This window comes from Apus apus, chromosome 5 (assembly GCF_020740795.1).
Source record: "Apus apus isolate bApuApu2 chromosome 5, bApuApu2.pri.cur, whole genome shotgun sequence".
NCBI classification, from domain to species: Eukaryota; Metazoa; Chordata; class Aves; order Apodiformes; family Apodidae; genus Apus; species Apus apus.
In genome coordinates, this window is record NC_067286.1 from 31,539,815 (window position 1) to 31,553,583 (window position 13,769).

The window sequence follows — 13,769 nt, forward strand, 5'->3', positions numbered from 1 at the left end:
AGGCACATCTCTTTTCAGCCTGGGCCTACATTTACTTAACCTTTATTACTTTAGAGAAGTAACCAAGGAGAAGTGGCTCCCTCCTGGCACAAACATAGAAACTCTTCTCAACTATGCAGCTACATGTCCCAAATCTACATTGCAACCAGCAGGTTGGCAAGCAAGGCAGGGTTCAGTGTACAGTGCAGTCCATCCTTGCTGTGATTCTTCATGTCCTGGGCTGATCAGAGGAGCCTAGGGGAGTGGCTGATAAGCAGGCTGCCACTGAATGCTGCTCAGTTTGAGGGGCTGTTTTCCTAAAAAGACACTGGTTTTCAATCAGCAAACTGAATGCATGCCATAGCAGCAATACCAGTACATTGTCTCTAGCACTAATTCTCTTCAAGGTAAGAATCTTGTTTTAAACATGATCCAGCACTTAACTGCTCTTGCAGGGTAAGTGCCAGGAAATTAATTTCTATTAACACCTTTAAAAAGTAATTTTATAATTGTATGAAGTGTAAGGCCATTTCTTTCTTCTTTTGAAGCTGAAGGCTGCACAGCTGAAAAGTCCATGCTCTGTTTTAAGAATGCAGGTCCAGCTTGCAAGAGACAAACTGTAGATGTGATGAAATCTTACCTCTGCCACTGGATCTGTGTTCTCAGGTGGAACAGAGAACATCCTCTAGGGCACTGATGGGTCAAAGCAACTTTCACACATTCAGCAAAACAGCAGAAAAACAACTACCATGATCCACTACAAGAAGTAAAATTGTACAGTGATTTATTTTAAATCTAGAAATATACATTTTTACATTAGTGTGCAGTTCATGATGTCTCAAAATACAGAGTGCAGATACATGTATAAAAGTACTATGTGGGGCTAACCACAGGTCTTAAGGCATTAAACTGCCCATCTCATTTTAAAAAGGTCACATAAAATTACATTCAAAAACTTACGGAATTCAACTAACATTTTTAATTAAATTTGGACTGGTAAAAATGCAGATACCCTCACTTCAGTTTGATAAAGCTCACTACAAAGCCTCTGATAAGGTTGAAGACTTTCACCAGTGAAGTTTTTATATTCTCGTTTACTCTCAAGGCAATTAACACACATTCTTTATTAAAGGCAGAATAATTACTTACACAGGTAAGTTCCAGGTCCAAGCTGGCAGCCGATGGACAGGCAGGTGCGTTTCTCAGTGCTGCTCAAGCCTTGCCCTTCAGCACAAGACAAAGCTAACATTGGTGATAAAACTATCATAGCACCTCTGTGCATGGATGTCAGCAAGTACTGTGGGCCTTGGGAATTTAGAGACCAGAGCTGAACTTCAAGCAACATTCTTAAAAGTCTACATTCAAAAGCTTTTGTGTATAAAACCAGCTTCTGTACACCATTAGACAAATACATTAATGTCATGATTTACTGTGACTGACACTGCCTATCAACACTGAATACCTAAGGGGATTCAGCAACCATCTTCAGCTGATTGTGACTGCAAGAACTTGAACAGTACCTGTGTAGCTGAGCTAGGTTACCCTTCAACACACTTTACTGTTTTCTACGTTGTCCAACTACGGAACAGTCACTATCAAAAATCTAATACATGTACCATCATCTTTCTTTTAAAAGGGTAGAATTGATACAATGTTTTGTTGTCTATGAAACACTGACTATCCAATATACCTGAACGCTGTAGTTATAAACTATGGATTAAACTGAGAACATGCCTGCAATGTGAGGCAAAAAGCCATTATTTTTAATATCCAGTCCTTAGGACAACAGCTAGCACATTATTATTTTTAACACTGACTTGAGCCAGCCCCTTTTCTTTCTGAAGGCTTATTACTTATCCCCACTAATTGCTTAATTGATTTTCAGCCCTAAGTACTAATTAAACCAGCAAATAATTTTACTTTCTAGCAAGACAGGAATACACTCTTTACATCCATTTTTCAATACAAAAATGTACTGAATGTTAGTTCAGTAACTATGATAATTTTCTGACAGTTTCTTTATATCTGCTTTATACTTTTAGCTTTCTTATTTATGGGTGTGCATTTGTTCCATTAACATTTGAAGAAAGAATATATGCAAGACAGAATTGGAAAAAAAAAACAACTACTTTTTCATCCTTCAACATTGGACAGGAGTGAACTACACATTGATGTAACTCCAGTGTTTTACTTCTAGGAACAAAGAAATACCATGGCTAAAATTAAGAGATATTCACAGTCAAGCTTCTTTGTGCTACCAAAAATAAAAACAGCCAAGGTACTACTGTTCAGTTAGCTTCAGTGACAGAACAGCCCCAGCCCTAACTGCAGATGCACAGCCTAGGTAGTTAAGCCTTCACAGGTCAGAATCATTTGAGGGCAGAGATGTTCCCATCTGCTTTGCAGAACATACTAGGATACAGACCTTGCCTTTTGTTCACTTGTTTCAAGTTTTAAGTTTGTTTTAACCATTAAAAAATATTCCCATTTCTTGTGACTTCTCAGTCAGTTAACAGTGTTTTACACATACTTTCACTGCAGTACTGAGCAAATGCAGGACAATATGTTGTCTATTGAATCACAATACTCATAACACAGTAGCTACATTCAGCTATTTTAATTCCAGTTAGTTATCCATTAGACCAACAACCATAAGACAAACCATTTGCAGAGATTAAAAACCCTGCTATCTTCCAATGTTCAGCACAATCTATTTTAGTCAGTATTCTGTTATAAAACATGAGAACTCGAGCTGACTTTCAAGCAGCATGTCTTATAACTACATATTTTCACAAAAATATGACCTCTGCCTTTCTAAATATCTCTACAGATCTGTGGAAAACAGTGGCTCCAATGCATCAATATGTTTTAAAGAAAATTCCATAAAAATATCCCATCTAAAAGATCAATATAATATTCATCTTTGATTGGACCTAAAATTAATGTGCAGTCAAATCTGACTTAAAAAGTTTGACTAAAAAACACAAGGATTGAAGTATTTACATTATACACATTTACCAATTACAGTGCTATTACAAAGTGGAATGTTTGATAATTAAAGTATTAGCTCAAGCCAGACCAGAGCGGCATCTTCATTCTGTGTATTTTTTGAAAAGGAAAAATTTCTCATCACTATTAACTTTTTTCACATGTAGATCATTTCTGCCCAGTGATCTGTACGATTATGCTCCTGAACTACCATCATGTCCCACAAAGTCATTAAGTTAAGTGTTAAATAACATTCATATTTATAACTATGTGACAGCATGGACTGTATATACACACACACACTCTTAAAATCTTTACTTTCATAAGGGTGATTGTAGGTTAAAAAGTGGATTTATGTATAAAAGTAGCTGCTACAAATATCTATCTAAAGCTTTAGAATTTAGTACTGTCAAGATCTCAATTTCTAGACCACAGAGAAAGAAAACCTGGACAATCTTTATATCAGTTTAATCAGCTCACAAGCTGAACAGCATGTTTTTTCAATAATATGCAATTGCACTGGGAAGGATGCAGCCCCTGAGGTCTAGAGCTCACACATGTTTATTTTAGAATTCGGCAGACCTATACACAGTCTCCTTGGAAAGATTACTAGAAGGGAGTCCATTTGAATTGCTCTCTCATCGTAGCCAGGTAGAGGGCACCCACTGGGGTTCTGTGTCAAGTTTGTTTATTAACCGAAGTAACTCTTGATATGCCTTATCAAGATCAGAATTCACAATTGCTGTATCAAAGTAGTGGCCATTGTTCTGTTCCATCTCCCTTGTCTTCTCTATGATTTCCCTCAGCTCTTCTGGCTGCAATCAAAGAGAGAAAATTAAGGCCTGTGTGTAAGCCTCTCCCCACAGCAGAGTGGGGAAAGGTAACAACTCAACTCAGAAAAGTCTCTTACACCAATTTTCATGGTATTGCTACCAGCTATTGAGAAGTTTACAACAGCATTGAACCATGATACATATTTGAAAGCTAAGGGCACTCAAGACAATCCTTTCTGATTGCCCATAAGTGGCAGACCAGTAAATAGCTGTCCCAGGCTGAAGTAAATGAACATCTAGCACTGCTCATTTTATGACATTCATCTTACTGAGGCTCTTAAATCATGTTTCTGAAAAATAAGTTAGGTTGCTAAGCCCATTGTCCTTCTGCAAGTGCCTGGAGATGGAAGAGACAGTGTGAGAGTAAGTTTGAATGGGTAAAACAAGGTAACACTTCTCTGAAGATGTAGCACTACAGCCACTGAATGGCCAGAGGCAACAGCCATCATTGAAATATTTTCACCAATAAACAGCACGGAGAACCACAGTGAGAGCTATACATTTAAGGTGATCAAATCACCACAGTATCAGGTAAATGACATTGCAGAAAATGGAAAACATCATTTGTGAGCTGGAAGGGAGTATGTCAAAAGAACATTGCAGATGTAGATAAATGATGCACAGGAAGAAGCAGAAATGGTTTGGTTAACTAGGATTTTTTTACACTTAGATTCCAAAAGGATGTTTGTTCTTCTCTTCTGCAAACTATTTTCGTATTATATAAAGGAATATTCAGGTATAATTTAGAGATAATTTTCTAAAGAGGGTATTTTCAAAAGGGACTTCAGGCCTTCCAAGATTTTTTTTTCCTGGGCATTATATACACTTAAGAAAATCAAAGCTGCATACATGCAAGAAAAAACCTTTATCAGAGGAAGGGCTTCAACAAAGTAACATTTACCCAACTGAAGAAACTATAACTCCAATACAATTAATCAGAAAGAAAACAGGCATGGTTTAACAATAATAAGAGTGTATTAACTGTTACAGCAAATGGATTACTTGATTACTGCAATAAAAAAAGCAGGACATACGTAACGTGCAATATTTATGTAAAATAAAGTTTCATTCAGTGCACAACCATGGAGGAGGAAACATGCCCATGTAAAGACTATGACTATATTCGACTCAGGCAAATAAAGAAAGAAAATCCCTCGATTTTAAGACCTGGACTTTAATGGACTTTCAGATCTTCTTTTAAGTTTTAAATCCAGGCAATACATCACCCTTGCACCTAACAAGGAGAGCAAAATAAAACAATCGCAGAACACAGTGAGGTACAAATCCATGACCAACAGTCGTCTGAGGAGTCCATTTGAGTTATGCTGGGAACACTTCTTCCTCAGGATGAACTGCATTATGTTCCATTTATACTTGAAAGATACTATTGTGGCAAAGCGTTCCCACCAACCACTCTAGGGTAGATTTCAGTTAAAAAGCTGAAGATCAACCTATTTCATTATCCTAGCAATAAGCACTTTGTATCTCATCAGCTGATAAGGATCTTTTCTGAGCTTTCATGCATCATAACCTATAGATTTCAACTCCATCTCCAGAACTAACTTCTCATTCACTAAATAATCTGAACTGGATAAGCTGAGATCTTGACATGACTGCTTGAAACATGGCAAGTGATCCCATAGGATCAAGATAAAAACAACTTTATCTGAAGAGTTTTGGAATATATTTTCAAATAAATGCTTTTCTAAGGACAGGTAAGTTCTCAAAAGAAAACTAATAATTATTTGCTCCCTATAATTACTATAGGTTGATATGATGACAAAGTTGGGTTTTCCAGTTTTGAAATAAAGGGTTGTACTTTTGTACTCAAATACAGGCACCACAACCGAGACACTGTATCCCTGGATTACTGAATTAGCAGTGGATTTCCTTGCCTCATACTTTTTTCACATTCCCTTAGGCAAAAGAATCCTGAGCCCTTCCCTTAGTATGGCCTGCCTACTAACCTGGAGCACACAGATCTCAACTGCACTGCCTCCCCATATATTGTCAGTACCATTACCATGTCCCAGTTCCACACAGAGTATACTAATTTGTTTACCAAAAGCATTTCAGATCTGTAAATAAAAAGCAGTGTGGTTTCAGAAGAAGTGTTAGACATACTACCTTTGGGTTTTTCCCTTCTTTGGCCAATAAAGCACGTAATCTCTCCTGTGAAGGTGGTGCAACAAATATAATATATGGCTTCAAGTCAGAATTACGTAGCGTCTTCAGTGACTGCAGAAATAAGATTTATTAAATATTTAACAGTTCCACACATGGAAAGGGCATTTAATAATGCATTCATATGCTATAATTGACAATATACTCTAAAACACAACTACAATTGTACAACATATTAACATCAGTATAATTAACCATCACAGTATTATCATCACCACTCATGAGTTCAGTCACCATTTCCTACAAAACTGATACTGCAACTTCTTCAGCTTCATAGAACCCAAGTATTTACTTTTGATCAAGAATACTCTTCATAAGTAAACTGAAGGAACCTATCGTTTGGTATCCAATGTTGATACTTCACCTACATTGAAGTAAGTTTCCTTACAGTGCTAAGGAATGGTATCAGCTTTTAACAGAGAAGAGTCTTTAAATACTGCAGTTTAACCTTTTCTGTTGTGAAGATTAAAATACAAGATATCAGATCCACTACTACTGTATACATAATTTTTGGCAGATTACATTTATATTAAGAGACAGAAAACCAGAACCTAACTGTATTTTAATTTTTCCAAAAGGTTCTTTCTGTGTCTCACGACAAACAACTTGTCACTGAGATATATTTTTATAACCAAAGAATTAGATCAGTTTGCAAAGTGTTACAAATTTTCAAATTATTACATGTTTTGTGATATCCATGAGCTATTCTAGTAAAATACCACATGGTCCCAACTGGTAATGACTAGTTATAGCTTCAATACTACCAGACTTCACTGATGTGTCTGAGTTTTAGGGCTTCTTTTGCAGCACCTGTAACAACAGCAACTTCATACATATTACATGTATTAGAAATGGGCTGTGTTCCAGGACTCTGCCTCTTCCCATGTTTGACTAAGTTTTCAAGTTCTGTATGAATAGTTTGTCTCTTCTTTCTCCTCAATCGAAAGGTCATAGCTACAGAGCTTTTAAATATTGGTGATATGATATACTTTAATTCTGTCTGTTACGGAACTGTATAAGCATTCCCAAAATGCAGTTTCCAAGTATAATCACAACTTCCTCTCCATCTTTAAAAACCTCAGAGCTCACAGAGTAACTGGAAGACAGAGACACAAATCTTTTATCAATTTTTCAATTCAGATAGTTCTCAGCAGCTTTAAGTATCTAGAAACCAAGGCTCCTATTACCTTTACCACTGATAACTATGTGTGTATTTCCAAACAAGGAACAAGAGGCTGTATTCCTAACACACTAAATAAAGTTAACTGACCACCACTGAAAGAAAGCTTGGATTAAACATGAAAACGGACCTTAAAAACACACTCATTTTATATAAATACAGCTCTTTCAATTTTCACTGTAGCTTCCACATTAAAATACATATCCAATATGGGTACACATACCTGGGTATGCAGATTTAAAAGGCATATCTTGCCAGAGTTGATTACTTGCCGCACAGAGTCTGTGCTAGTACCATAGAGGTTCTTTTCAAACTCTCCATATTCAATGAACTTCCCTGCAGCTATGTCAGTCTCAAATGCCTGTCGGGAAATGAAATGGTAATCCCTGCCAGCTACTTCGGTCTCTCGCCTGCTCCGAGTAGTATCTACAAACAAGAGCAACAAAAAAAGACATTAAGACAGTGAGACACCCATAGAACTGAAGAGAAGCAAGTATTTCTCTTAGGAGAGGCATTACTAACCAAGCAAAAAAAGGCATTTGAAATATCCAAGAAATGCAAGTATTTTATTTTCTACAATAAATAACCCTGGACAGATTAAGTTGCCAAGGGCTGAACCTATGTTGAGAGGTCTTGTTTAATTATATAGAGGAAAAATAACAGTCACCAAGGAAAGGTATAGTTTCTCTTCTGCAGCTGCATTCTGGATATGAAAACAGATACTAGTGGTTTATAAAAAAGGTATATTGTTACATGTTTTGTAAACCTAATTTAGGGTACATTAGACATTAAAAACAAAAGTCACTGAAATATAAGTGGTTTGGGAAGCCACTAAAGCCACCTACACTGAAATTTATGCAGGATATATAGGTGGAAAATTCTTTCACCAATGTAGCAGCTTCTTTTTGAAATTTCTGTAACTCACTCCAATTTTATTCAAACTGAAATACATGCACGTCTTATAATGCCTCTGTAACACTGTGTTTGTTGGGACACTTGGTTTGCATTGACTTACCTACTTTTTACCACAGAACCTGTAACTTTCTTTGTCCTTTATCCAAGAGCTGACTATATCCTGCTGAAAAGCCCCAAGCTCCTAATTGCTGTCTTCAAACACAGGAGGATTTGTCTACAGAGAATGTTTGGAATAAGCAGCCATCCCTGCCTGCCAGACTTACGGGGAACTGCGGAGGCGAAGCGATCCACTTCGTTATTCATCAGGCGCTGCCGCAACTCATTCTGCCCGCAGTTCTGTGGCCCGATCAGAACAATAGGCCGTTTCCTATTTGCTGGTTGATGATACAGCGACATTTCCTCGTAGGTCAGAATTTCCTCGTTATCATAATCTTGAGAGAGAAGTAATAAACCAGTCATAACATACTTTACTGCTAGTTCTAGGCACCCCATATCGTGCAGTATCGAGTTTCAGGCAGCTCCTGACTCTCTGCCCAGCATCTACCTGTGAGTCACTGAGGCAACAGAACCCCAAAGATCATCACTTGCCCAGTAAGATTAAACCTGCTTTTTTTCCCTGCTTTCTGGAGAAAGCAAATGTGTTTCCACTTACTACTGATAAAAGGAGTAGCATAAACTCAGGAAACAACTTTCTTGTCAAGGAAAGCCAAGGAAAAGGCTTCTAGTACAAGAACAATACTTTATGCCCAACAAAAACAAAAATCAACACCCCAATCCCAAAGTACTTTTCTAAGGATATTGTGTGAACAGCCTACTAAACTTTCTGTGGAGAAAGTTTCCATTTACTCAACTTAATTATGCAGAGTGAAATAGTACCACAAAACCATAATAAACCGGTTCATCATTGTGAAATTTTGAGTGCTTCCATGCCTAAAAAGCTCTCTCTTTTTTCAGCCCTATCATCTGGTCTTTAATGACACTACAAATCCTGCCACCTCTTTCACTAAATGCTGTTACAAACCATACACTGCTCCCACACAGAACATCATCAGGCAGTATTTGTAACATCATATCCTCCATGACTTCATAATTCTTTTCACAAGCCTATTTGTAGAATCATTTATAGTTGCTCATACATTCACACACTGTGCAAAAGATGTTGCTTACCATCATTTTTATTTGCATTGTATAACACCTTTTTCCGTTTCTTTTTGTTTTTCTTCGCGCACCAGAGTTTTCCTAAGCAAAATAAACATGGTCAAAATCAAATATCCACACAGTAAAAATATTCCCTATCCCACTTACTACCTGGATCTTTAAAGTGGGCAATGTCTTCTGCAGTTTTGAAAAGGCGTAACATTGTTCAGTTCGTTAAAACCATTTGGTCTATTAAGCATATTTTGCATGGCAAGGGCTTCAATGAGTCATGGCTATCAAATTCTCTAAGAAAAAAGAGGCTTCCCAAATTCCCCCTCCTTCATCCTAATTACATTGCACGTAAGTTATGAAAAAACCCAAGTGATTTTATACAACATAGTACTAAATTCTGATCTGTATTTATATAAAGAATTTCAAAGAAACATCACACTTGTATTACAAAAAAAAGAATTTTCTGCAATTCTACAATTACCAGGTTCCAGATATCACTAATTAGCACCTCTAAAAGAGTTAAGATTTTACTTGGAAAGCACATATCCAACCTGATTTTTCTGGCTCCTTGTCTTCTTCAATGGTTTGCTTCATTGCTTCTCTTTGCTGCTGAAAACTTTTTCCTTAATGAATTAACAAAAAAAAAAGTACAAAAGCAGTTAACACTTAAAACCATTTCCATACTTTTTTTGTAATGACTCACTCATTTTACATCTTCCTATCATTTTAAATCTCTGAAGATTCTGGTAGAGTATGATATATAAAAAATTGTAAAAGAAAAATTAAAACTTATGAGAAGCTTGTTTATTGCTCCAAAAAAATATTCATCAGGAAAGACTTGCAAAGCATTTGTACTATTCTGAGCAGTTTTGCCTGGAAATTGAAACTACTGAAATACTACATTTCCCTACTACAATTACACTGTTTTCTAATTATTTTTGTATGTTAAATGCATTTTATTTATACTAAATTTTTTGAGCTTTGAAAAAGATTTGCCTACATTTAAATCAGTGTTCCTCTCTCTCAAATGTCAAACTAATAGTGCAATCAGACGAATTTTACGGAATTTTCTGTATTTTGTTCATTGTGTTTAAGAGATCAGCAGATCTTTAATGGACTAGGAGCACACAACACATTTCAAGGCAAAAATTATATTCTGACTTCAATGTATGAAAACACTATTACTCAAAGGCCCCAACAGTTAAAAATGAAGCATGACTTAAAAGTAACTGAAGCTCTTTGATAAGTGCAAACATGCGGAAAAGTTACTAAGAAAAGATAAATTTTTCAAATATACTGCTTGATACAGTAAGGAAACCTAACAGCTGTTCTCATCTCTGGAGAACAAGCAGGCTCAAGGCCCATGTTTCTGCCGTAGCCAGCAGAGGGAACTCTGAATTCCATGTTCCCAAGGTGGAGGAGTAAAAGAAGAGAGCAGCTCTTGAAAGGTGAACTGCAGTGGAAGGGGGTAGCTTCGTGCCGCACTTAACATCCTTATGTGGAGATGCCTCCAAAAAGTCAGCCTTTACAGTAAGTGAATTACATAACCAACTCTGTTGCAAAAGGTTCAGAGTTACAGATATTTAAGGCAATGGATATTTAAGGGTATATGAGCCTTTGAAAACCTGAATACTGCCTCTATGGCTATGGGAACAACTGGCTGTCTAGCTTTTTCTAGGGCTTTATTTACCAGGGATAAGGCCTGCCAATGGCTGATTATCTTCATCTCCATCTCTGTAAGCCTGCCACCAGTTAGGATCTTCTTGGCTGATCACATGGAGTATGTCTCCTTTTTGAAAAGACAGGCCTAACTCTCGGCAGGGGACGTAAGGGTCATCAGAGGGATCGTAGTCAAAATGTGCTTTCACGTGTATCTGTGGAAGATCAAATGTAAAAACAGAAAGAAAAAAGTGACTTCCAAAGAATTATACCCCATCTTCCTGTGACTGCAGTGGAGCTCTGATACATAAAAACACCAAGACTCCATAAAATGGCAACTTTATATGGGACATACAGGAGATACAGGAATGAAACAGTTATCTAGCTTAGCAATGAAAAAGACAGTTGAGCTAGGTTGGAAATTAAGGCCTAAATTTAGCTCATGTTAATTCTGAAGTCTGTGCAATTTCCTCACTGGTTTAGGAGGCAAAAACCCCAGAGCTACTGATCAAAGTTCTTTGCATTCAGCAAGTATCAGAGATACTCTGATTTGTTTAAAATATCTAATAAATACACAGACTGAAAGACATTTGCTGAAATTTTAGGTGAATTTTCACTTTAAAATATTCTACTTTGTCACCAAACATAAATGTCTTGGTTTGGCTGTGATATAAATGTGTGCATTCTTTCTTCAAACTGTTAAACCTGTCACAAAAATAGAAAAATGTTAACTAAAAAGATAATGAACAAAGTTTTTAATATACAAACTTTTCTTCCCAAAGCATATTTGCAAGATATATCAATCCATTTGTATATATCAATACATAAAATAGATACATTGGTAATTTCAAAACAGAATTTCAGAAGCACAGGCAGTTACACTTTTATAATTTCTTACGATTTCAGAAACGGTGTGAAAATCATACTAAAAGTTTCAGTTTAACACCATCAATCATTTTTAATAGTCAATGCAGGTGTCAGTCTGGTAACAATTTAAACAATTAAGTTCTGGTTTTCTTCCACAATGTACAAAATAACTTTCTACACATTACTGGAAAAACAAGGTATGTATCACCAGGCTCAAGACGTTCTGTAGAGCTACTTACAACTGTCTCCTTTGCAGGAGGTGGCTTGCTCTGCTGACTGGGAATCAATACAAAGGTCAGAGTTCCATGCATGTCAGCCTGTGACAAAAAACAGACTGTTCATATACAGTATCACAATATGGCTTGAGATTAAAAATTTTAATAAATATCTTTTGGAAAATGCTTCAAAAATTCCCAGCAAAGGCAGTTTCAAACCCCGTATAATCTACCACTTAACTGTTTTAAAAGACATTGTACATATGCAGTGATTCAGTGACAGGCTCAAATGCTGATATTTAGATTTTAAAAGCCTACAATTCTTGATTACACATGAAATATTTCTATTTGAAATGGAGTGTCTTCATTCTGGAAAGCAGAGACTTGGGAGAAATTGAGTTCAGTTAAAATATACCAACAAGTCGATCATTGCTGGGAGGAAAACATATAAAATATTATTATTTTTCTAAAATTGCTTGATTGGGACAGTGTTTTCAAATCTAAACATTTCTACTAAGATTCTATGCTGCTAAAATTATGAAGGTATGCAAAACACTGTTTTAAAAATGTAACTAAAGTGCTGAAATCCTGCATCTGTAAAGTACTTAATATCCATATGGCAACCACCCCTACTAATGAAGTAGAACATAATTATGTTCTGGCTTCAAAGAATTCTCATTTGTTTGCACAGTCTTGCATGCAGTGTGTTTGCATAAAATGCAAAATAATAAACAAAATACAAGTGCCCACTGGCAACAAGGTCTACATGTATCTCCCTGCATTCCACTAACTGTAACACAATTTATGTTGCATAAACCCAAAGTGTACTCATGTCTCTCAAAAGATTTGGACCCAAGGTTTATTTAAAGTAAATATAACTAAAGTAAATATAACTGAGCAGAACATGATCAGGCTGCAGGAAAGGAAAAGCCATGATTTTCAGTCAGCATGCATGGTTCCACAAAGAATGCAGAGAATTCCACAACCACTGTGCGAATAGTCTGAGGTCACGTGCAGTTCATTATCATTTGAGTAGCAAGTGGTGGGGGAAAATTTAAAAGTAATTTCCTTTTCCTGTGCGTGTTTTAAGTATTCTGTGGGAACTGAAGCCTTTTAAAACTTCACTTCCAAATTACAAAATATAGAAAAAACCACAAAGAATTAAAAAAATAAATACTTTAATGAAAAACATTTTAAAACCATCAAAGTGTGTATTTTTTTACTTTTTCTGTTTTCAGCAAGTAATTTCCTCTTACTGTGGTTTTAAATCTTTTATTCTCTAACTTTAGGTTGCAAGAGTTGTTCAAAGGCAGAACAAGCCCTCTGCAGAGAGCTACACTCCAGAGTTGAGCTGTCAAGCATCTACAAAAGACTTTCCAGAAGCATAGGACTTAGCTAAATAATGGCTTAAAAAAAATACAGATGGCAATGGAGACAACTACAGAGCGTGAAGAATCTCATATCTCTGAGCAAAAAAGCACATGGAGATGGAGGATTTTCAAATAACCTTAGGAATCTTTTTTAATGGCTTTCAAAAAAACCCCCAAATCAAAGCTGACCCATTTCTGCCTCTATTTCCCTCAACTTGACCTCATTCTATGTATTAGCTGAAAAATTTTAACAGCAAATTTCAGAAAAAAAATCCAACTAAATGTGGAAATTGTCCATTAAAAATTACAGTCTTACTGTAGCATGAAGGAACTTCACCTGTGGCTATTGCTGCCTATTCCTCCTACAAGAATGCAACCTACAGTGGGACCCAGTTCTTTGTTCTGATTTTGATTAATATACATAGCATGG

At 36.3% G+C, this 13,769-nt stretch overlaps 1 protein-coding gene across 4 annotated transcripts in view; it reads right to left on the reverse strand.

The window, feature by feature from the left end:
* Positions 1-746: 746 nt before the first annotated feature.
* PALS1 (protein associated with LIN7 1, MAGUK p55 family member) overlaps positions 747-13,769 on the reverse strand; it is a 56,991-nt gene continuing 43,968 nt past the window's right edge. For all 4 annotated transcript variants that reach the window (XM_051620851.1, XM_051620853.1, XM_051620854.1 and 1 more), the window contains 8 exons: positions 11,994-12,071; positions 10,919-11,102; positions 9,780-9,851; positions 9,247-9,318; positions 8,343-8,510; positions 7,388-7,590; positions 5,928-6,038; positions 747-3,782 (listed from right to left, as the gene is read on the reverse strand). In XM_051620851.1, coding sequence (XP_051476811.1) covers positions 3,606-3,782; positions 5,928-6,038; positions 7,388-7,590; positions 8,343-8,510; positions 9,247-9,318; positions 9,780-9,851; positions 10,919-11,102; positions 11,994-12,071 — 1,065 coding nt within the window. In that variant the 3' untranslated portion in view covers positions 747-3,605. The remainder of the gene's footprint in view (positions 3,783-5,927; positions 6,039-7,387; positions 7,591-8,342; positions 8,511-9,246; positions 9,319-9,779; positions 9,852-10,918; positions 11,103-11,993; positions 12,072-13,769) is intronic.